The sequence below is a fragment of the Panulirus ornatus genome, chromosome 11 (genome assembly GCF_036320965.1).
Source record: "Panulirus ornatus isolate Po-2019 chromosome 11, ASM3632096v1, whole genome shotgun sequence".
NCBI lineage: Eukaryota > Metazoa > Arthropoda > Malacostraca > Decapoda > Palinuridae > Panulirus > Panulirus ornatus.
In genome coordinates, this window is record NC_092234.1 from 14,608,993 (window position 1) to 14,635,163 (window position 26,171).

At 41.7% G+C, this 26,171-nt stretch overlaps 1 protein-coding gene across 9 annotated transcripts in view; it reads right to left on the reverse strand.

Moving 5' to 3' along the window:
* Positions 1-26,171, reverse strand: part of Larp4B (La-related protein 4B) — a 276,157-nt gene that overhangs the window by 72,146 nt on the left and 177,840 nt on the right. For all 9 annotated transcript variants that reach the window (XM_071666630.1, XM_071666631.1, XM_071666632.1 and 6 more), the window contains 3 exons: positions 20,596-21,208; positions 10,638-10,774; positions 8,477-8,589 (listed from right to left, as the gene is read on the reverse strand). In XM_071666630.1, the coding sequence (XP_071522731.1) occupies positions 8,477-8,589; positions 10,638-10,774; positions 20,596-21,208 (863 nt within the window). The remainder of the gene's footprint in view (positions 1-8,476; positions 8,590-10,637; positions 10,775-20,595; positions 21,209-26,171) is intronic.

The window sequence follows — 26,171 nt, forward strand, 5'->3', positions numbered from 1 at the left end:
GTATATACATACGTCCACACACGCAAATATACATACCTACACAGCTTTCCATGGTATACCCCAGAAGTTTCACATGCCCTGATTCAATCCACTGACAGCACGTCAACCTCGGTATACCACATCGGTCCAATTCACTCTATTCCTTGCCCTCCTTTCACCCTCCTGCATGTTCAGGCCCCGATCACACAAAATCTTTTTCACTCCATCTTTCCACCTCCAATTTGGTCTCCCACTTCTCCTTGTTCCCTCCACCTCCGACACATATATCCTCTTGGTCAATCTTTCCTCACTCATTCTCTCCATGTGCCCAAACCATTTCAAAACACCCTCTTCTGCTCTCTCAACCACGCTCTTTTTATTTCCACACATCTCTCTTACCCTTAAGTTACTTACTCGATCAAACCACTTCACACCACACATTGTCCTCAAACATCTCATTTCCAGCACATCCATCCTCCTGCGCACAACTCTATCCATAGCCCACGCCTTGCAACCATACAACATTGTTGGAACCACTATTCCTTCAAACATACCCATTTTTGCTTTCCGAGATAATGTTCTCGACTTCCAAACATTCTTCAAGGCTCCCAGAATTTTCGCCCCCTCCCCCACCCTATGATCCACTTCCATGGTTCCATCCGCTCCCAGATATCTAAAACACTTTACTTCCTCCAGTTTTTCTCCATTCAAACTTACCTCCCAATTGACTTGACCCCCAACCCTACTGTACCTAATAACCTTGCTCTTATTCACATTTACTCTTAACTTTCTTCTTTCACACACTTTACCAAACTCAGTCACCAGCTTCAGCAGTTTCTCACATGAATCAGCCACCAGCGCTGTATCATCAGCGAACAACAACTGACTCACTTCCCAAGCTCTCTCATCCCCAACAGACTTCATACTTGCCCCTCTTTCCAAAACTCTTGCATTCACCTCCCTAACAACCCCATCCATAAACATATACATATCAACATATATATACACATTCGCAGACATTACATACATACACATGTAAATATTCATGCTTACTTGCCTTCATCCATTCCTATTGCTACCCCACCCTACAGGAAAACAGCTCTAGTGGCTGATTTGGGTGAGAAATTGCAGAGGTTTGGTGACTGACAATGGAAAAGTGTGTAAAAGGAGAAAGTTGAGAGTAAATGTGAATAACAGCAAGGTTATTAGGTTCAACAGGGTTGAGGGACAAGTTAACTGGGGTGCAAGTTTAAAATGGAGAAAAATAGGAGGAAGTGAAGTGTTTTAAATACCTGGGAGTGGACTTAGCAGCGAATGGAACCATGGAAGTGAAGTGAGTCACAGGGTGGGGAAGGGGGTGAAGGTTCTGCGAGCAATGAATATTGTGTGGAAGGATAGAACGTTTTCTTGGAGCAAAAATGGGTATGCTTGAAGGAAAAGGAGTTCCAACAATATTATGGCTGCTAGGCATGGACTAAAGGTAGGGTTGTATGGAGGAGGGTGGATATGTTGGAAATGAAATGTTTCAGGACAATTCTGTGGATTGAGGTGGTTTAAGTAAGTAATTAAAGGGTAAGAGGGATGTGTGTTCATAAAAACAGTGTGGTTAAGAGAGCAGAAGAGGGTAAGTTGAAATGGTTTGGACATATAGATAGAATGAGTGAGGAAAGATTGACAAAGAGGACACATGTGTCAGAGGTGGAGGGAACAAGAAGCAAGAGACCAAATTGGAGGTAGAAGGATGGAGTGAAAAAGCTTCTGAGCGATCGAGGCCTGAACATACAGGAGGGTGAGAGGTGTGCAAGGAAAAGAGTGAACTGTAATGCTGCGGTACACTGGGTTGATGTGCTGTCAACAGACTGAACCAGGGAATGAGAAGTGTCTGGGGTAAGCCAAGGAAAGGTCTGTGTTCCCTGGATTTGGACAGGGAGCTGCAGTTTTGGTGCATTACACTTGACAGTTAGAGAAAGAGTGCGAACGAATGTGGCCATTTTTGTCCATTTTCCTGGTGCTACCTTGCTGGGATGCGTGTGTGTGTGTGTGTGTTAGCGACGGTGTTTCCTGTGGGGCTAGGAATGGATGAAGGCAAGCAAGTATGAATATGTATATATGTGTGCATGTGATGAGGTGTGTGGTGGAATAACTTAATAAAGCCATTTTAAGAAGGCAAGGGGAGAAAAAGAGTTCAAATAACAGAAGTAAATGCTTTTTTGAGTGTAAAGTTGCATGGAAGACTGGAGGCCGACAGGAAGATGGCATGCACACAGCATAAAACTGAGGAAGAACAGTTTTTTTCTGGAGAGGTATGGGATGTGTGGATCAGAAGTTTGCTTTGACAAACATGTGAGAAATACTCTGACAAATACAAGAATTTGGATATGGTATTTATGGATCTGAAGACAGCATATGACTGAGCTAAGAGATGATTTGTGGAAGGTGTTGCAAATATACGGTGTGGGAGGAAAGCTATTACAAGCGGGGAGTTGTTATCAAGAGTAAGATGCAAGGTGTGTGTACGAGTAGGTAAAGAGGAGGACGAGTGGTTCCAAAAGAAAGTGGGTCTATGTGATGTCATCATGGCTGTTTGTTTACAGATGGGGTGAGAGGGAGGTGAATGCATGGATCTAAGAAAGAACAGGTATGCAGTCTGTTGGGGGTTAGAAGACCTGGGAACTGAGTCAGTTGTTTGCTGATGATACAGGACGTTTGGCAGATTCAAGTGAGAAACTGAAGAAGTTGGTGCCTCTGCTAAAGAATGTGTGAAAAGATAAAATTGAGAATAAATGCAAATAATTACAAGATTATAAGGTTTTGCACTGCAGAAAGACAGATGGGTTTGGGTGCAAGTATGAATGGAGAAAACTAGGGAGGATGTTTGGAGTTTTTTCTAACTGTAAGTGGACATTTCAGAGAATGGAATCATGGAAATGGAGGGGTCATACAGCGAGTGTGGGGGTAAGGTTCAGGGAGCATCAAGGAATGCGTGGTTGGAAAGATCACTATCTGGGAGTAAAAATGGATATGTTTGAAGGTATGGTAGTCCCTTTGATGTATGGATGCAAGGCAAGGGTTATGGAAGAGAATGTGTGGATGGGGGTGGATGGTATGAGGACAATATAAGGTGCAAGGAAGGTTGATCTAGTGAGAAATAAATGTGGAAATAAGAGGAGTATGGTTGTGAAAGATTTGTGGTGAAATGGTTTCGACATATGCAGAGGATGAATAAGGAGAGGCTGAGAAAGGGGGATAGGTTAGTGTCATGAGAAAAGGACACAGAGAGGGGTACACCAAATTTGAGATAAAAGGATGGTGTGAACAAGATATTTTGTGCTCAGGGACTAAACACAGGAAGGTGAATGGTGTTAATGGAACAGTGTGAACTGGGCAATGTGGTCAAGTGCTGTCAATGGGCTAAACTAAGGCATATAAAAGCAGTTGGGGTAAACCAAGGAAAAATCTTACAGGGCCTGGTTGACGAAAGGACACTGCTTTGATGAATTACACATGATAGATAGCTGGAGAATGGATGTCGCACAAAAGAGACCTTCCTTCGTCTGATCCTGGCACTAACTAACAAATATGGGAAATGGCACACAAGTACGACAGTAGAGAAAGTTGTCCCATTGGTGATGCATAGATGCAAGGCTTAGGCCTTAGAAAAAATTGAAAGAATAGAGTAAATGTTTTTTTTTTTTTTTTTTTTTTTTTCATACTATTCGCCATTTCCCGCATTAGCGAGGTAGCGTTAAGAACAGAGGACTGGGCCTTTGAGGGAATATCCTCATATGGCCCCCTTCTCTGTTCTTTCTTTTGGAAAATTTAAAAAAAAATGAGAGGGGAGGATTTCCAGCCCCCCACTCCCATATATATATATATATATATATATATATATATATATATATATATACACACAATTTCCCACATTTGTGGGGTGGCATCCTTACAGCAAGAAGGATATTTTCCAGGACCATACAGACCAGCTCTATGCACACCCAAGTGAACTATAAATCTGCCTGAATGCTGAACTCGATCCATGTCTCACGTGTAGCACAAGTGCAGAGCATTTCTTCTGTATCACAGTACCTGTTATTGTGTTATTGGTAGCCTCACCATCATCCTATTTCTTTCCAATAACATTTTTTTTTTAGTATATTTACATGGATATCAAAATCTCAAGACTGGTACATGGTACAAAGATCTATTTTGTACTCTTAAACAACACAGTAATTTCAAACTAAATTAAACAATACATTATATAAATAATACCTATGTGTATAATAAACTAAGTTGTAGATGGTCAGATGCTGAACACGAAATTATCCTCTATGTAGCCTACAGAATCTCTAAATCATATGCGTGTCCAAACCCTCAGTAGGTGTAGTAAATGTGTAGGAAATTAAACTTGTGAGAACATGTGGTGCAAAGAGGGTTGTTAAAATAAAAATTACAGAGTAATAATGGGGAAAAAAAAAAAAAAAACGGTAATAAGAGTGACATGGCAGTAAAAGAAGTATGTACAAGAGATGTCAAAAGTGGAAGATGTGGAATGATAAGAGGGAAAGATGCTTTGACACACAGAGGGTGCAACAAGTGTAAGGGATAAAGCAAACTGGAGTAATGTGGTGTACAGGGAACAATGTGCTGTCCATGGGCTTAAACAGAGAATACAAAGCAGTCACGCAAAACCATAGGATGGTCTGTAGGTCCTGGTTGTGGACAGAGAGCTCTGGTTTTGGTGCATTATGCATGTCAGCTTAACCGTGGATGTGAGTGAGTGACACCATTTCTTCATCTGTTCCTGGCAATTATGTAAGAAAAATCCAATTGTAATTTTTAATTATTATTATTTTGCTTTGTCGCTGTCTCCCGCGTTAGCAAGGTAGCGCAAGGAAACAGACGAAAGAATGGCCCAACCCACCCACATACACATGTATATACATACACGTCCACACACGCAAAAATATATACCTATACATCTCAATGTATTTTTTTTTTCTTGCTTTGTCGGTCTCCCACGTTTGCGAGGTAGTGTAAGGAAACAGACGAAAGAAATGGCCCAACCCACCCCCATACACATGTATATACATACGTCCACACACGCAAATATACATACCTACACAGCTTTCCATGGTTTACCCCAGACGCTTCACATGTCCTGATTCAATCCACTGACAGCACGTCAACCCCGGTATACCACATCGATCCAATTCACTTTATTCCTTGCCCTCCTTTCACCTTCCTGCATGTTCAGGCCCCGATCACACAAAATCTTTTTCACTCCATCTTTCCCCCTAAAATTTGGTCTCCCACTTCTCCTCGTTCCCTCCACCTCCGACACATATATCCTCTTGGTCAATCTTTCCTCACTCATTCTCTCCATGTGCCCAAACCATTTCAAAACACCCTCTTCTGCTCTCTCAACCACGCTCTCTTTATTTCCACACATCTCTCTTACCCTTACGTTACTTACTCGATCAAACCACCTCACACCACATACTGTCCTCAAACATCTCATTTCCAGCACATCCATCCTCCTGCGCACAACTCTATCCATAGCCCACGCCTCGCAACCATACAACATTGTTGGAACCACTATTCCTTCAAACATACCCATTTTTGCTTTCCGAGATAATGTTCTCAACTTCCACACATTCTTCAAGGCTCCCAGGATTTTCGCCCCCTCCCCCACCCTATGATCCACTTCCGCTTCCATGGTTCCATCCGCTGCCAGATCCACTCCCAGATATCTAAAACACTTTACTTCCTCCAGTTTTTCTCCATTCAAACTTACCTCCCAATTGACTTGACCCTCAACCTTACTGTACCTAATAACCTTGCTCTTATTCACATTTACTCTTAACTTTCTTCTTTCACACTTTACCAAACTCAGTCACCAGCTTCTGCAGTTTCTCACATGAATCAGCCACCAGCGCTGTATCATCAGCGAACAACAACTGACTCACTTCCCAAGCTCTCTCATCCACAACAGACTTCATACTTGCCCCTCTTTCCAAAACTCTTGCCTTCACCTCCCTAACAACCCCATCCATAAACAAATTAAACAACCATGGAGACATCACACACCCCTGCCGCAAACCTACATTCACTGAGAACCAATCACTTTCCTCTCTTCCTACACGTACACATGCCTTACATCCTCAATAAAAACTTTTCACTGCTTCTAACAACTTGCCTCCCACACCATATATTCTTAATACCTTCCACAGAGCATCTCTATCAACTCTATCATATGCCTTCTCCAGATCCATAAATGCTACATACAAATCCATTTGCTTTTCTAAGTATTTCTCACATACATTCTTCAAAGCAAACACCTGATCCACACATCCTCTACCACTTCTGAAACCACACTGCTCTTCCCCAATCTGATGCTCTGTACATGCCTTCACCCTCCCAATCAATACCCTCCCATATAATTTACCAGGAATACTCAACAAACTTATACCTCAGTAATTTGAGCACTCACTCTTATCCCCTTTGCCTTTGTACAATGGCACTATGCACACATTCCGCCAATCCTCAGGCACCTCACCATGAGTCATACATACATTAAATTACGTTACCAACCAGTCAATAATACAGTCACCCCCTTTTTTAATAAATTCCACTGCAATACCATCCAAACCTGCTGCCTTGCCGGTTTTCATCTTCCGCAAAGCTTTTACTACCTCTTCTCTGTTTACCAAATCATTTTCCCTAACCCTCTCACTTTGCACACCACCTCGACCAAAACACCCTATATCTGCCACTCTATCATCAAACACATTCAACAAACCTTCAAAATACTCACTCCATCTCCTTCTCACATCACCACTACTTGTTTTCACCTCCCCATTTGTGCCCTTCACTGAAGTTCCCATTTGCTCCCTTGTCTTACGCACTTTATTTACCTCCTTCCAGAACATCTTTTTATTCTCCCTAAAATTTAATGATACTCTCTCACCCCAACTCTCATTTGCCTTCTTTTTCACCTCTTGCACCTTTCTCTTGACCTCCTGTCTCTTTCTTTTATACATCTCCCACTCAATTGCATTTTTTCCCTGCAAAAATCGTCCAAATGCCTCTCTCTTCTCTTTCACTAATAATCTTACTTCTTCATCCCACCACTCACTACCCTTTCTAATCAACCCACCTCCCACTCTTCTCATGCCACAAGCATCTTTTGCGCAATGTATACATATATATATACAGACACAGATGTATACATATATACACATGTACATAATGCATACTGTCTGCCCTTATTCATTCCCATCGCCACCCCGCCACACATGGAATAACAACCCCCTCCCCCCTCAAGTGTGCGAGGTAGTGCTAAGAAAAGACAACAAAGGCCACATTCGTTCACATTCAGTCTCTAGCTGTCATGTAATAATGCACCGAAACCACAACTCCCTTTCCACATCCAGGCCCCACACAACTTTCCATGGTTTACCCCAGACGCTTCACATGCCCTGGTTCAATCCATTGACAGCACGTTGACCCCAGTATACCACATCGTTGCAATTCACTCTATTCCTTGCACGCCTTTCACCCTCCTGCACGTTCAGGCCCCGATCACTCAAAATCTTTTTCACTCCATCTTTCCACCTAAAATTTGGTCTCCCACTTCTCCTCATTCCCTCCAACTCCGACACATATATCCTCTTGGTCAATCTTTCCTTACTCATTCTCTCCATGTGACTAAACCATTTCAAAACACCCTCTTCTGCTCTCTCTACCACACTCTTTTTATTACCACACATCTCTCATACCCTTATATTACTTACTCAATCAAACATCTCATCTCTAGCACATACACCCTCCTCCGCACAACTCCATCCATAGCCCACGCCTCGCAACCATACAACATTGTTGGAACCACTATTCCTTCAAACATACCCATTTTTGCTTTCCGAGATAATGTTCTCGACTTCCACACATTTTTCAAGGATCCCAGAATTTTTGCCCCCTCCCCCACCCTATGATTCACTTCCGCTTCCATGGTTCCATCCGCTGCCAAATCCACTCCCAGATATCTAAAACACTTCACTTCCTCCAGTTTTTCTCCATTCAAACTTACCTCCCAATCAACTTGACCCCCAACCCTACTGTACCTAATAACCTTGCTCTTATTCCCATTTACTCAACTTTCTTCTTTCACACACCTTACCAAACTCAGTCACCAGCTTCTGCAGTTTCTCACATGAATCAGCCACCAGTGCTGTATCATCCTGCTAAACAGAAAGAAAAAAGAAGACAAAAGCCTAATTTGCTCACACCCACTCTCTAAGCACCAAAACCAGAACACACCATCCACATCCAAGTCCAACAAAGACAAATTCTGCAATTTCCTCCCTGACCATTTCATTGTCTTCAAACTAACCAAATCCACTCAAACCATCATTCCCCTGAAATCTTAAGCCCTTATCAGTTCCCTCACTAAATCTGTTCATATTTTCTAAGTCTAAACATTCTATATGAAAATTATTCATACCTCTATGTCTTCAACTGGCGTCGACTCTGGAATTTCTCTGAGAATCACAATACAACGCTTATAATTTGGCCGTACTCTGTTATTTTCCTCATCTAACTGTACAAATGGAGACTCTGAAACAAATATCAAATGGTAAGACTGCAGTTTTCAAAAAATCAACAAAAAACATTGCACATGATTATCAATATTGAAGAATATGCTCCAATAATTTCACCACTTCCCATTAAAAGAGAAAGATAGGTGAAAGTTAACAAGCAGAGGCAGCTTGCACAGTATGAACTAAAAAAAAGTACTACATGTGGAATGAAAGCTTCTAGTATAAAATTTTGCAGCTGAAACATAAGCATGGAACAAAAAAACAGACGCCAAGAATCCAGTCTGTTGAAATAGTATTTTTGAGGTGCATGTGGCACGACTAGATGGAATGAAGCAAGAAATGAAGGGGTGTACAAGAGATTTAGTAGAGCAGGCAATGCAAAGGGAAGGAATTATGGAATGGCAAAATGGGTGAAACATAATACCTTTGAGGAGTTTTGAGCATAAGGAAAGAATACAAGAGAGTTTATACGAGGACAGTGTGCTATGGTACAATTTATGAGGTAAGTGGAGAGGAACACCGCATTGTGACACTGGGAAACAAATTGGAAGAGTACTGGATGAATACAATGGAATGGTGTATGTGAGGGAGGTTAAGTAAGGTCAGGGAGAAGAGGAGACTCTTTTGCTGTGGCCATCGCCTTGATGAAATTTCTAAAGAAATGGGCATCAGAAATATAGATACAAATAAGTTTCTCCCAACTTAATTGGCAAGCCAGTCTCTGTTTGCAGACAACAAGGTTCTAGCAGGAGATTTGAAATACAAAATGTAAAAACTACAGTCTAAGGTTGGGTGAGTGTGAAAGGAGGAAGCAAGGGTTATGTGAATAAAAGTACTGTAGAGAGATTTGGCAAAGGGTGGGAGACAGTTCATTAAGAGTGCAACTCTGAACTGTGGAAAACTGGGAGAAATGGGGTGTTTAAGATATCTGGGACTGGATATAGCAATGTATGGAACTAAAGGAGCTGAAGTTAAACACAGGGTAGGTGAAAGGGCAAAGGTCGTGAGTGCATTGAGGTGAGGAAAGAAAAGTTACTGTCTGCAACAGAAAGGATGAGAATAATCATCGATCAGCCAAGGACCAGTTTCTAGAAGTCCTGGTGTTACCCAGTATTTTTCTAAAAGCTCCTGCAGCCCAAGGATATGCTAATTTCGATAGCATGAAAATGAAGACTCCTTTGGAGTGAGAAGTTCTCTGATGAGACTATAATCTCATTGATAAAGCCTTGCCAAAGGTGACTTTTCACTCAAAATGTAACCTCTAGCAAGAGGAGTCTGGTAACACTGCAAGGATGGATATATCTGATGTTACAGAAATCCCAATAAACTGTCCCAGGATAATTTCTAGACTTCGACTCTCTTGTTCACTTTCCTTCTATTATAGGTATCACTTTGGTATTTGCTCCCAAGAGATGGTGGCTTGTGTGACCCCACCACCAGCTAGACCATGCAATACTCACCACCAGCAACTTAAGGGTGGGCCATTTTGACAACTGCTTCTTTCCCTGCATGCCAAAGCTTTGGAACTCCCTACCTTCTCAAGTCTTTCCCAACAATTATGACCCAGCACATTTTAAAAGATGTTTTATCACTTCCTCCAAAATTTGTAAATTCTCTCCCTTGTCATTCCATCTCCTGTTCCAAAATTCTCTATAATCCAATTAAGGCCTAGCCTTGATGTGGATTTTTGTTCATGATTTGGGGGGGAAAAGTTACAAGAATGAAGCTATACTCAACATAAGAAACAAACAAACCCATTTTCTCAAACTATGGTATATACAACTTCCAGAGAAAGAAACTTAATCATTGAACAAATTCAATGAAAACTACAAACAATAAAGTTCAGTAACTGCAGAATTAAGTTTCTATTATTAACTAAAGTATGCTATCAACATGAAAAGAAAAACTAAAATATCAACAGCTAATCACAATGAGAACAGCAATGATTACAGCAAAGAATGTAATATACAAAAAGGCATCCTGCTGGGTAAAAATAGCTTTACTCTATGGAAAATAAAAATATACATATATCACAAAAATCAATAACAGCAAGACTGAACTTACCTTTGAGAGCCTCCACAATAATGCTATGGTCCTTGGTGATATTCTTAAACTGTGAGCAGTTTGCTAAAATGAACACTGGTACATACTGGTCACTATCCATTTGAGAAATCAAATATGGATCGTTGCTCAAGTTTTCCCTAAAAAGAAAAAAAATTCATCATAAAAGAAGAAATGTCAAACTAGAACAATCATATAAACATATTTCATCAAGAAATCAAGCTTCTAATTTCTAAAATGTACAACTTGGTCAGAAACATCTATATGTGTGCGTGGAGCTGGTCATTTGTGTTGTATGAAATAGAAGTAAACCAACACCATCTCTCCTAGAAAGAAAAAGCTTTATGTCTTAAAATGAAAATGAGACTTCGGGTCATGTTAATGGGGGACTCTAGCCCAGTTTTTATCTGCTGCACAGAATGTAAGGCAGGATGACCAACTGCTGGTAGGATGCTGAAGCACTTGACACTGTGAACTGACAGTGGCTGAGAAATGACCAGGGGTGGTGGCATAAGTGGCTAGAGTGTCAGAAAAGAGGGCAGAGTTGGTGTTACAAGAGGCTGAAGCCATGATAGCAGAAGGGGTGCCAGAGACAGTGACAAAGGCAGACAAGTGGTTGCAAAAGTTGTAATATAATGGCACAAAAGATGAAAGTGATGGTTCCACAAGTGGCTGAAGAGGGGGTGACAGTAATGGAGACATTGGGGGTGGATGCATAAAAGACAAAAGAGAGGGTGGCAGATATGGTGGAAGAGGTGTGGTAATACAGTAGGTAGTATAAAAAGTTGAAAAGCTGAAGAAAGAAGTGGTGGCAACAAGGCTTGACAAAATTTCTTCTTTCCTGACATCAGAGATCCAGACATGATAATATCCCCATCAAAGAACCATGGTACTATTGCTACAATTGCTATTTTGTCTCTAAAGGTGACTGATTTATCTAGCAGGTAAACTTGTGATCTAGCGGCTGACAGGGGTTTTCAGTGGTTTTGTCAGTTGTATGATGAAATTCTAATAATATTGTAAATCGTGAATTTTAGACTTCAAGAAATTCCTCATACACTTCCACTGCGATGTGGGCCAAAAAATATCCTGGCAGAATATTACCATGCTGTCAGATTTTCTCAAGAACGGGGTAGTGGTAGCGGTGGTTGTGTTTGTGGTGGATGTGGTAACATCTGTGGTGCGGTACAAGTGAGTGCAATGTGATGGTAATGGTAGTGGTAGAAGCAGCAGGGGTTGTGGCACAGACTGGGGTACAGGTGACTGCTAAGGTGGTGGTTACAATGGGGGTAGCAGAGGTGGCTGTAAAGCAGACAGCAGAAATAATGGTAAGGGTGCTGAAGGTGGAGTGCATGGAGGTGGCTGTAGAAGTGATGGCAGTGTGGTAGTAGTGGCAGATGGGATGGCAGTAGTGGTGGTGCATGTGGTTGTTTAGGTTGTGGCAGAATGGTGATGGAAAGAAGTGGTGGTAGCAGAGGGAATGGTAGAGATGCAGTCAGAAGGGACAGAAGAGGAGGTAGGAGAGGTTATGGCAGATGCATTTGCAAATGGGTGTCAAGAGTTGGTAGGAGGGGGACAGCAGATGTGCTGCAAGAGGTAAATGGCAGAGTGGTGGAATAGGTAGTTGGAGCAGTGGTTGTGGTGGTGATAGAAATGGCCAGTGCAAAGGGAGTGGATGAGTTGTGGTGTTAGATGTAGTTGTGTTCCTAACAGTGGTGATGGCAGAAGACATGGTATGACTGGTTACAATGGTAGTCTGAGATGATGGATAAGGTGGTGCTGGTGGCAAAGATGGTAGTGGCATTAGTTGTAGCATTAGGGTGGTCACATACTGGTGACAGGGATTGTGAAGGAGTGTATAAGAAAAGGTGGTTGCAGAGGTGGTATTGAGTGAGTAGTGGTGGTGAATGGGTGGCAGATTCGGTTGGAGGGGTAGTACTAGTGAAGCTGGCTTAATGGATGGCAGTCCAAGTTATAGAAGTAGTGGTGATGGGAAGAGGGTGGCAAAGGTGGTAGTATGAGTGTTAGGATTGCGAGATGGCAGTCCACTATTACCTGTTCCAGCACAGAGCTGAGTCTTTAACTATTACTGTCTGCTGTACTGGACCAAACATACTACACAATCACACACATAATCACTACTGGGAGAAGATAGCCAAGTTACCATTTCCCAAATACCAATGCCCAATGTGTCAAATGCACAGCATCAAAAAGTACTACTCCATCATATACTCCAACTACCTTCACTGGTACCACCTCAAAGGCTATCTCTTACATCCATAAAACTAAAGATCACTGGACATGCAACACAGAATCTGCCAGAAACTTATAAAGCACTCTCGAAAACCCCCAACTTCCCAGCATGAACACCCATCAATATACAAAAAGCGCACCCAACCACTTTCCAAAAACCCTTCGACCCAACAAAATCAAAACCACACCTAAACATGCCTTTAACTAAAACAGTATCACGGAAAAACACACACAGTCAACTCCATGCATCCATAAAGTCTTTACTTATGACATCAGTCACGACCAAATACACCCTCCCACCTTTTTCAACAACTATCCAATCGTAAGACTATACTGACAAGGATGAGAACAACTCATAGCAAACATCCAATAAACCATACTGCTATCCACCCAATGAACACAGGAGAGGGAGAGAGAGAGAGAGAGAGAGAGAGAGAGAGAGAGAGAGAGAGAGAGAGAGAGAGAGAATGACAACCCCTTACACTATACAATCCTTTAAAACAAAACTTCATAGTGCATACTATAACGTAATCAATACCTACATACCTCACACCACCTCTCATGATATAGTCCTAACTGCAAAACCTGATCAGCATTCTCAACACCTATCTCTACAAAGGTTTCAATGCCCACCATCAAAGTACTTACAACCAAAACCCAAGGAAAAATACTTAAAAGTCAACTATTTATTTTTATTTTGCTTTGTCACAGTCTCCCGCGTTTGCGAGGTAGCACAAGGAAACAGATGAAAGAAATGGCCCAACCCACCCATATACACATGTATATACATACATGTCCACACACTCAAATATACATACCTATACATCTCAATGTACACATATATATACATACACAGGCACATACATATACACACATGCACAAAATTCACACTGTCTGCCTTTATTCATTCCCATCGCCACCTCGCCACACATGGAATAACATCCCCATTCCCCCTCATGTGTGCGAGGTAGCGCTAGGAAAAGACAACAAAGGCCCCATTCGTTCACACTCAGTCTCTAGCTGTCATGTAATAATGCACCGAAACCACAGCTCCCTTTCCACATCCAGGCCCCACAAAACTTTCCATGGTTTACCCTAGACGCTTCACATGCCCTGATTCAATCCACTGACAGCAAGTCGACCCTGGTATACCACATCGATCCAATTCACTCTATTCCTTGCACGCCTTTCACCCTCCTGCATGTTCAGGCCCTGATCACTCAAAATCTTTTTCACTCCATCTTTCCACCTAAAATTTGGTCTCCCACTTCTCCTCGTTCCCTCCAACTCCGACACATATATCCTCTTGGTCAATCTTTCCTCACTCATTCTCTCCATGTGCCCAAACCATTTCAAAACACCCTCTTCTGCTCTCTCAACCACACTTTCTATTTCCACACATCTCTCTTACCCTTACATTACTTACTCAATCAAACCACCTCACACCACATATTGTCCTCAAACATCTCATTTCCAGCACATCCACCCTCCTGTGCACAACTCTATCCATAGCCCACGCCTCGCAACCATACAACATTGTTGGAACCACTATTCCTTCAAACATACCCATTTTTGCTTTCCGAGATAATGTTATCGACTTCCACACATTCTTCAAGGCTCCCAGGATTTTCGCCCCCTCCCCCACCCTATGATTCACTTCTGCTTCCATGGTTCCATCCGCTGCCAGATCCACTCCCAGATATCTAAAACACTTTACTTCCTCCAGTTTTTCTCCATTCAAACTTACCTCCCAATTGACTTGACCCTCAACCCTACTGTACCTAATTACCTTGCTCTTATTCACATTTATTCTTAACTTTCTTCTTTCACACATTTTACCAAACTCAGTCACCAGCTTCTGCAGTTTCTCACATGAATCAGCCACCAGCGCTGTATCATCAGCGAACAACAACTGACTCACTTCCCAAGCTCTCTCGTCCCCAACAGACTTCATACTTGCCCCTCTTTCCAAAACTCTTGCATTCACCTCCCTAACAACCCCATCCATAAACAAATTAAACAACCATAGAGACATCACACACCCCTGCCGCAAACCTACATTCACTGAGAACCAATCACTTTCCTCTCTTCCTACATGAACACATGCCTTACAACCTCGATAAAAACTTTTCACTGCTTCTAACAACTTGCCTCCCACACCATATATTCTTAGTACCTTCCACAGAGCATCTCTATCAACTCTATCATATGCCTTCTCCAGATCCTGATTCAATCCCCTGACAGCACGTCAACCCCAGTATACCACATCGATCCAATTCACTCTATTCCTTGCCCTCCTTTCACCCTCCAGCATGTTCAGGCCCCGATCACACAAAATCTTTTTCACTCCATCTTTCCACCTCCAATTTGGTCTCCCTCTTCTCCTCGTTCCCTCCACCTCCGACACATATATCCTCTTGGTCAGTCTTTCCTCACTTATTCTCTTCATGTGCCCAAACCATTTCAAAACACCCTCTTCTGCTCTCTCAACCACGCTCTTTTTATTTCCACACATCTCTCTTACCCTTACGTTACTTACTCGATCAAACCACCTCACACCACACATTGTCCTCAAACATCTCATTTCCAGCACATCCATCCTCCTGCGCACAACTCTATCCATAGCCCACGCCTCGCAACCATACAACATTGTTGGAACCACCATTCCTTCAAGCATACCCATTTTTGCTTTCCGAGATAATGTTCTCGACTTCCACACATTTTTCAAGGCTCCCAAAATTTTCGCCCCCTCCCCCACCCTATGATCCACTTCCGCTTCCATGGTTCCATCCGCTGACAGATCCACTCCCAGATATCTAAAACACTTCACTTCCTCCAGTTTTTCTCCATTCAAACTCACCTCCCAATTGACTTGACCCTCAACCCTACTGTACCTAATAACCTTGCTCTTATTCACATTTACTCTTAACTTTCTTCTTCCACACACTTTACCAAACTCAGTCACCAGCTTCTGCAGTTTCTCACATGAATCAGCCACCAGCGCTGTATCATCAGCGAACAACAACTGACTCACTTCCCAAGCTCTCTCATCCACAACAGACTTCATACTTGCCCCTCTTTCCAGGACTCTTGCATTTACCTCCCTAACAACCCCATCCATAAACAAATTAAACAACCATGGAGACATCACACACCCCTGCCGCAAACCTACATTCACTGAGAACCAATCACTTTCCTCTCTTCCTACACGTACACATGCCTTACATCCTCGATAAAAACTTTTCACTGCTTCTAACAACTTGCCTCCCACACCATATATTCTTAATACCTTCCACAGAGCATCTCTATCAACTCTATAAATGCTACATACAAATCCATTTGCTTTTCTAAGTATTTCTCACATACATTCTTCAAAGCAAACACCTGATCCACACATCCTCTACCACTTCTGAAACCACACTGCTCTTCCCCAATCCGATCCTCTGTACATACCTTCACCCTCTCAATCAATACCCTCCCATATAATTTACCAGGAATACTCAACAAACTTATATCTCTGCAATTTGAGCACTCACTCTTATCCCCTTTGCCTTTGTACAATGGCACTATGCATGCATTCCGCCAATCCTCAGGCACCTCACCATGAATCAAACATACATTAAATAACCTTACCAACCAGTCAACAATACAGTCAACTGCTTTAAAGTAAAAGTCAACTGCTTCCTTTAAATCCTCCTCTACCTAACAATCAGACTCCAGTTCAACATCTCCAGCAGCCAACCTTACAGTTGCCCATTCTGCTAACACTCCATCTGGCATAACTACCAAAAATACTCATAATAACTACAGGAAAATAGAATGGTAACCTTCACTCAGTACAAGTAATCCAAGCTCTAAAACTTCACTCTATGTGGTTTTCCCTCTCTACACCACACAGTCTCGTACTACACTTGCATCACCATCCAAACCAGCAAAACATGCTAGAAGGACACAGAAAGAAAACATAAACCAAAATTCTCACCACAAGTTGCAGACCTCATAAAGCTGTTAGAAACCAGCTCAGACAAAACCACACTTCAGTAGCAATCACAGAGAAAATCCAAACTAAACTAACAATTTTTCTATTCAATGAAAGACAAACAACAAACTGGTACTCTTCCCACAATAAAATGAACCACAAGACCCAAAGCCACCCCATCTGATGCCCATTAAAGAAGATCCACACCTACAGCATCAACTAGTTCCCATTCATTAAGCACTTCTAACCCAATCCAGTGACATCCCTTCTCCTAAAGAACACACGGACATACTGATGATGCATTACTCTAAACCATCAAAAAACCCACCACATCCCCTTGTCAGTTAAGTCATAAATACACAAAAGCTTTCAAACTAGGCTATTTCCCTTCTCTAAACCATGCAATTTCAAACTACACCTGCATCACCAACTAAAGCATAAAAACACATGTATCAGAAAGGCACAGAAATATAATCTAAACAAACTAGGTCAAACAAAACCATACTCCAACAGAAATCATAGAATAAACCTAAACTAAACCAAATCATCAGTTAACTATTCAATGAATGATAAACAGCATACTGACACTCCTTCCTCAATAAAATAAACCAAAAGACTCACAGCAGCCAACCTTGATACCCATTATAGAAGAGAGAGAACCTGCTCACCCACTAAAGAAGAAGAAACAAAAGCCAAATATCTGACAATGCTGTTCAGACAATGCACAGACTAAGGAAGTGCCACAGAAATACATAGGTTGATGCATGTAACATCAGTACACAAAAAAGGATTCAAATTGGTCTATACAATGCACACCATTTAGTCCAACTATGCACACAGTACTAAATGTATTTGAGAGAGTAAGAAAAATGAAATATTTGAAATAAAGGGCAGCATGGGTTTCTTCCTGGTAAAAGCACAAAAACAAAATTACTAGCTTATTATAACAACATACATGAAGCACTGATATATGGGAAAAGAATAAACACTTTTTCTTGATTTTGCAAGAGTATCTGATAAAGTAAACAAAAGGGTTATTAAAGAAAGTGACATGGCTAAATACAAAAAGGACACATAGGTAAATGGATCTAAGAATTTCTAACACAAATTCTAAGTTGTTGCGAATGGAAACAGATCTAAAGGAAACAATTCTGACCACAACACTTTGTGATCATGATTTCAGACACTGATAACAAGAGAAACTGTGTAATCAGATGTTTCACATGACATGAGAATATGCAAAGCATTAGCTTGAAAGGTCAAGAAAAATTTGGATACTATCTACAGACGGGAAAATGGGAACTACTCTAAAGAACAGAAATCTGAGCAAATTATTTGTGGGACAGTTAAGGCTATTTTAGTGCCTATTTACAAAGGTCTAACAGGAAAGTGAAGAAAATGTCATTGATTTGGGAATGAAAATAAAATCAATAAATGATTTCAAAAGATGGTGCTTTGAAGCAAAAAAATGAGTAAATGGCTATTGAGAACATTTGCAGTGTAACAAGACAAGCAATTAAAGATGAAAATGTTCTCACACATATGAGAAGTAAACTTGAATATTGCTGTGTTGTATGATCACCGGTAAATCAGACAAGTAAACAGAGAATAAAGGAACATTTCACAAGTTTAATTTGTTTATGGATGGGGTTGTTAGGGAGGTGAATGCAAGAGTTTTGGAGAGAAGGGCAAGTATGCAGTCTGTTGTAAATGAGAGGGCTTGGGAAGTGAGTCAGTTGTTCGCTGATGATACAGTGCTGGTGGCTGATTCAGGTGAGAAACTGCAGAAGCTAGTGACTGAGTTTGGTAAAGTGTGTGAAAGAAGAAAGCTGGGAGAGAATGTGAATAAGAACAAGGTTATCAGGTTCAGTAGGGTTGAGGGACAAGTCAATCACGAAGTAAGTTTAAATGGAGAAAAACTGGAGGACGTGAAGTGTTTTAGATATCCGGGAGTGGATTTAGCAGCGGATGGAACCATGGAAGTGGAAGCGAGTCACAGGTTGGGGGAAGGAGTGAAGGTTCTGAGAGCGTTGAAGAATGTGTGAAAGGTGAGAAAATTATCTCAGAGCAAAAATGGATGTGTTTGAAGGAATGGTGGTTCCAACAATGTTATATGGCTGCGAGAAGTGGGCTATAGATAGCGTTGTGCGGAGGAGGGTGGACGTGTTGGAAATGAGATGTTTGAGGTCAATATGTGGTGTGAGGGGGTTTGATCGAGTAAGTAATGAAAGGGTAAGAGAGAGAAGTGGTAATAAAAAGTGTGGTTGAGAGAGCATAAGAGGGCGTATTGAAATGGTTTGGTCACATGGAGATAATGAGTGTGGAAAAATTGACAAAAAGGATATATGTGTCAGAGGTGGAGGGAACGAGGAGAAGTAGGAGACCAAATTGGGGGTGGAAGGATGGAGTGAAAAAGATTTTGAGTGATCAGGGCCTGAGCATTCAGGAGGGTGAAAGGCATGCAAGGAATAGAGTGAATTGGAACAATGTGGTATATACCAGGGTATACTGTGGTATACCGTGCTGTCAATGGAATGAACCAGGGCATGTGAAACGTCTGGGGTAAACCATGTAAAGTTTTGTGGGGCCAGGATGTGGAAAGGGAGCTGTGGTTTCGGTGCATCACACATGACAGCTAGAGACTGAGTGTGAACGAATGAGGCCTTTGTTGTCTTTTCCTAGCGCTACCGTACACGCACGCAGGGGGAATGGGGTGCCATTCATGCGTGGCTGGGTGGGCGGGAATGGATGAAGGCAGCAAGTATGAATATGTACAAGTGTATATATGTATATGTATGTATACATTGAAATGTATAGGTATGTATATATGTGCATGTGTGGGCACGTATGTACATCCATGTGTATGTGGGTGGGTTGGGCCATTCTTTCATCTGTTTCCTTATGCTACCTCACTAACGTGGGAGACGGCAACAAAGTAATAATACTAAAAAAAAATCACAAGTAAATGAATGGAATGATACAAACATGGGGTATGGTTGAGAGAGCAGAAGAGTGGGTGTTGAAATGGTTTGGACATAAGGAGAGAATGAGTAAGGAGGGTTGACAAAAGGGAAGTGGAGGGGGTCAAGGAGGAGGAGACAGAATTGGAGATGGAAGGATGGTGTAAACAGGACTGTAAATGCTTGAAGGCCTGAACATGCAAGAGGGTGAATGGCATGCACATGAATTGGTACAATGTGGTATACAGGTGTGTGTGTGTGTGTGTTAATGGAAATCACAAAAAGGTCTGTAAGGACCTGGTTCTGGATAGGACGCCCTGGTTTAGGCACATTGTACATGACAGTAAGAGAACAGAAGAATAAATGAGGCCCTTTCTTCATCTGTTCCTGGAACGACCTTGGTGATGCAGGAAATGGTGAACAAGTGCGAAAGAAAACAGAAAGATAGGAAAATATGAAAAAAAACTTTCATGTAACTAACTGTATAATTTGCAATGACAATAGGAATCTTGAAAATTAAGAGATGAAACACAATGGTGATAGGTTTGGTGTCTACAAATTTGATCACTAAACTGACATCAATGTCATTTTTACTCAATATCATTATCATAATGAAACAATCCTTCCAACAATAAAATTTAAATCAACAATCAATGAAAAAAATACAGTACAGTACAGAGAACAAAACCTGGTCTTAAATCTTCATTCACTTAGGCAAAAATAAAAATCAGAAGACATTGTACATCAAAATACAAAAACACTAACTTACCTGGAGAAAAAGTATTCAACCTGCTGAGCCACCAGTTGCTTTATCTGGTCCCTTGTGGGTGGCTGGGTCTGTTGGATGGACTGCTGAGGCTGTGCAGGAGGGGTAACTGCAGGTGTGCTTGGGGTAGGTGTCTGTGCCGGTGTGGTTTGTGTACCCTGGGTTTCACTGGAGGTGAGGTGTCCTTTCTTCTTACTCTCAGTTGCCTGCTCTTCATTTTTCTCCTGTTCCTTGTTGTCTTCATTGTCCACATCACTTCTACTACTAGAAGGCAGGGTGGGGACTGGGGTAGGAAGGGGGGAGGCACTTGACTTACTGCTCTCCGGAGAAACTTCCCCATTCTGCTGTGAAGTACTAAGAGGAGTACTACTTTTCGCATTCCCCTCTTTCTCATTATTTTGTGCTGCTGCTGCCATATCCTCAGATTTCTTTGAAACTAGAGCAGTCTTTCCTGGGGGCTGGCCAGAGGTGGTGCCGGCCTCAACAGGTAACGTGCTGGGAGAGGAAGTGGGGGCCCCCAAAAGAGACTCTACTGCCATAAGACCAGGAGTTTCAGGAGTTGGGGGACAAACCCCGCAATACTGTTTGGCGACATCCCCATTCATGAAGGGGTAAACTGAAATGGGAAGAATAAGTTGAAATATAAAAATTATTTTAAACTTCACATAAAAATACATGAGTATAAAATATAGGAATAAAAAATGAATATTTCTGTCCCCAAACAACAACATTGTATTACAGCAGATACCCAAGTCTTGCAAGAGCTTCATGAATATAACTATCACAAAGATGAAATTCTGGTTTGGTAAAAAAAAAAAGTTTTAATACATAACACGAGAAATATCTCAATGCTAACTTCCAAACGATTACAATTAAGTTAATCACTTACATTTACAATCTTTAAACCAATGCCAAAAAATATACCTATAGACCAACTAATAAGTAATACTACATCTGTTTCTGATCTACCTCACTAAAGGGGGTGTGGGTGATGAGGTACAAGTATTAAAGCATGCTTGGGGGGCTGGGAACATGGAAGACGAATCATCAGACACTGTTTACAGATGACAGCTCTGGTGGCTAACTCCAAAAGCTATTGACAATTTGGAAATGGAAACAATAAAGCCAAGAATAAATATAAACAAAAGAGAAAGGGGAAAGGGCCATGTTCTGAGTGTAAGTTTAAATACAGATGACTTGGAGGAGGTGGAAAGTTATGCAGGAGAGGGGCTACTTTAGGTACCTTGGTGTGGGCTTAGTACCACGTCGAATCATGTAGACTAATTTGAGTCACATGATAGACGAAGGGGAGGCTAAGGTTCTGGGTGGCAGGAGAGGTCAGTGCCTGTTAAAGATGATATCTACAGCACACTATTGCAGCTGCAAAATTATCTGTTAAGTGATTGTCTCCAGCAACCAAGATTTACCATAGACTACTTCATAAAGAGCAAACCAGGGATATTACTAATTCATGTCATTGTCAAGCAATGTTGATTAGTGTAATTACTGTAATGTGTCTGAAGTATGAGGGCTCCTATCTTATTTTATTGACAAACCAGTGTCATCCAGTGACTTTGGCATAAATTCTCTCACTCTATATCTATTGTTTTCATACATACTTGCCATTTCCTGCATTAGTGAGGTAGCGTTAAGAACTGAGGACTGAGCCTTAGAGGTAATGTCCTCACTTGCCCCCTTTCTCTGTTCCATCTTTTGGAAAATTAAAAACGGGAAGGGAGGATTTTCAACCCCCTGCTCCCTCCCCTTTTAGTCACCTTCTATGATGTGCAGGAACGTGTGGTAAGTATTCTTTCTCCCATGGAGAGGTCTGTGGTGCCTGGATGTGGATAGGGAGCTGTGGTTTTGGTGCATTACACATGAAAGCTAGAGACTGAGTGTGACTAACGTGGCCTTTTTTGTAGATTTTTCTGATGCTGCCATGCTGAAGCAGGGGGTAGTGTTGCTGTTTCCAGTAGGATGGGGTAGCGCCAGGAATGGATGAAGGCAAGCAAGTACGAATATGTAAATGTGTATATGTTGATATGTATATGTGTGTGTATGGGCGCTCATATATGTATATACATGCGTATGGGCCATTCTATCCCTGGGGATAGGGGAGAAAGAATACTTCCCATGTATTCCCTGCATGTAGTAGAAGGCGACTAAAAAATATATATATATATATATATATATATATATATATATATATAAAATTTTCATCAGTTTCCTTGCGCTACCTTGATATCGCAGGAGACAGCAACAAAGTATACCACATCGGTATACCACATCGATCCAATTCACTCTATTCCTTGCCCTCCTTTTACCCTCCTGCATGTTCAGGCCCTGATCACACAAAATCTTTTTCACTCCATCTTTCCACCTCCAATTTGGTCTCCCACTTCTCGTTTCCTCCACCTCTGACACATATATCCTCTTAGTCAACCTTTCCTCACTCATTCTCTCCATGTGCCCAAACCATTTCAAAACACCCTCTTCTGCTCTCTCAACCACGCTCTTTTTATTTCCACACATCTCTCTTACCCTTACGGTACTTACTCGATCAAACCACCTCACACCACACATTGTCCTCAAACATCTCATTTCCAGCGCATCCATCCTCCTGCGCACAACTCTATCCATAGCCCACGCCTCGCAACCACACAACATTGTTGGAACCACTATTCCTTCAAACATACCCATTTTTGCTTTCCGAGATAATGTTCTCGACTTCCACACATTCTTCAAGACTCCTAGAATTTTCGCCCCCTCCCCCACCCTATGATCCACTTCTGCTTCCATGGTTCCATCCGCTGCCAGATCCACTCCCAGATATCTAAAACACTTTACTTCCTCCAGTTTTTCTCCATTCAAACTTACCTCCCAATTGACTTGACCCTCAACCCTACTGTACCTAATAACCTTGCTCTTATTCACATTTACTCTTAACTTTCTTCTTTCACACACTTTACCAAACTCAGTCACCAGCTTCTGCAGTTTCTCACATGAATCAGCCATCAGCGCTGTATCATCAGCGAACAACAACTGACTCACTTCCCAAGCTCTCTCATCCCAACAGACTTCATACTTGCCCCTCTTTCCAAAACTCTTGCATTCACCTCCCTAACAACCCCATCCATAAACAAATTAAACAACCATGGAGACATCACACACCCCTGCCGCAAACCTACATTCACTGAGAACCAATCACTTTCCTCTCTTCCTACACATACACATGCCTTACATCCTCGATAAAAACTTTTCACTGCTTCTAACAACTTGCCTCCCACACCATATTTCTTAATACCTTCCACAGAGAATCTCTATCAACTCTATCATATGCCTTCTCCAGATCCATAAATGCTACATACAAATCCATTTGCTTTTCTAAGTATTTCTCACATACATTCTTCAAAGCAAACACCTGATCCACACATCCTCTACCACTTCTGAAACCACGCTGCTCTTCCCCTATCTGATGCTCTGTACATGCCTTCACCCTCTTAATCAATACCCTCCCATATAATTTACCAGGAATACTCAACAAACTTATACCTCTGTAATTTGAGCACTCACTCTTATCCCCTTTGCCTTTGTACAATGGCACTATGCACGCATTCCGCCAATCCTCAGGCACCTCACCATGAGTCATACATACATTAAATAACCTTACCAACCAGTCAATAATACAGTCACCCCCTTTTTTAATAAATTCCACTGCAATACCATCCAAACCTGCTGCCTTGCCGGTTTTCATCTTCCGCAAAGCTTTTACTACCTCTTCTCTGTTTACCAAATCATTTTCCCTAACCCTCTCACTTTGCACACCACCTCGACCAAAACACCCTATATCTGCCACTCTATCATCAAACACATTCAACAAACCTTCAAAATACTCACTCCATCTCCTTCTCACATCACTACTTGTTTTCACCTCCCCATTTGCGCCCTTCACTGAAGTTCCCATTTGCTCCCTTGTCTTACGCAGAAGAGTGGTTTGGGAATGTCTTGGGAGTAAAGTCAGGGGTTAGTGAGAGGACAAGAGCAACGGAAGGAGTAGCAGTACTCCTGAAACTGGAGTTGTGGGAGTATGTGATAGAATGTAAGAAAGTAAATTCTCGATTAATATGGGTAAAACTGAAAGGTGATGGAGAGAGATGGGTGAGTATTGGTGCATATGCACCTGGGCATGAGAAGAAAGATCATGAGAGGCAAGTGTTTTGGGAGCAGCTGAATGAGTGTGTTAGTGGTTTTGATGCACGAGACCGGGTTATAGTGATGGGTGATTTGAATGCAAAGGTGAGTAATGTGGCAGTTGAGGGAATAATTGGTATACATGGGGTGTTCAGTGTTGTAAATGGAAATGGTGAAGAGCTTGTAGATTTATGTGCTGAAAAAGGTCTGGTGATTGGGAATACCTGGTTTAAAAAGCGAGATATACATAAGTATATGTATGTAAGTAGGAGAGATGGCCAGAGAGCGTTATTGGATTAAGTGTTAATTGACAGGCGCGCGAAAGAGAGACTTTTGGATGTTAATGTGCTGAGAGGTGCAACTGGAGAGATGTCTGATCATTATCTTGTGGAGGCTAAGGTGAAGATTTGTATGGGTTTTCAGAAAAGAAGAGTGAATGTTGGGGTGAAGAGGGTGGTGAGAGTAAGTGAGCTTGGGAAGGAGACTTGTGTGAGGAAGTACCAGGAGAGACGGAGTACAGAATGGAAAAAGGTGAGAACAATGTAAGTAAGGGGAGTGCGGGAAGAATGGGATGTATTTAGGGAATCAGTGATGGATTGCGCAAAAGATGCTTGTGGCATGAAAAGAGTGGGAGGTGGGTTGATTAGAAAGGGTAGCGAGTGGTGGGATGAAGAAGTAAGATTATTAGTGAAAGAGAAGAGAGAGGCATTTGGACGATTTTTGCAGGGAAAAAATGCAATTGAGTGGGAGATGTATAAAAGAAAGAGACAGGAGGTCAAGAGAAAGGTGCAAGAGGTGAAAAAGAGGGCAAATGAGAGTTGGGGTGAGAGAGTATCATTAAATTTTAGGGAGAATAAAAAGATGTTCTGGAAGGAGGTAAATAATATATATATATATATAAATATGCTATTTCATGTGTGGCGGGGTGGCGATGAGAATGGATGAAGGCAGCAAGTATGAATTTGTACATGTGTATATATGTGTATGTCTGTGTATGTATATGTTATGTATGTTGAAATGTATATGTATATATGCATGTATGGGCGTTTATGTATATACATGAGTACATGGGTGGGTTGGGCCATTCCTTGTCAGTTTCCTTGCGCTACCTCGCTGATGCAGGAGACGGTGATTAAGTACAATATATATATGTGGTTTCGGGCATTATTGCATGACAGCTAGAGACTGAGTGTGAACGAATGGGGCCTTTGTTGTCTTTTCCTTGCGCTACCTCGCACACACGAGGGGGAGGGGGATGTTATTCCATGTGTGGCGAGGTGGCGATGGGAATGAATAAAGGCAGACAGTGTGAATTGTGTGCATGTGTATATATGTATATGTCTATGTGTGTATATATATGTGTACATTGTGATGTATGGGTATGTATA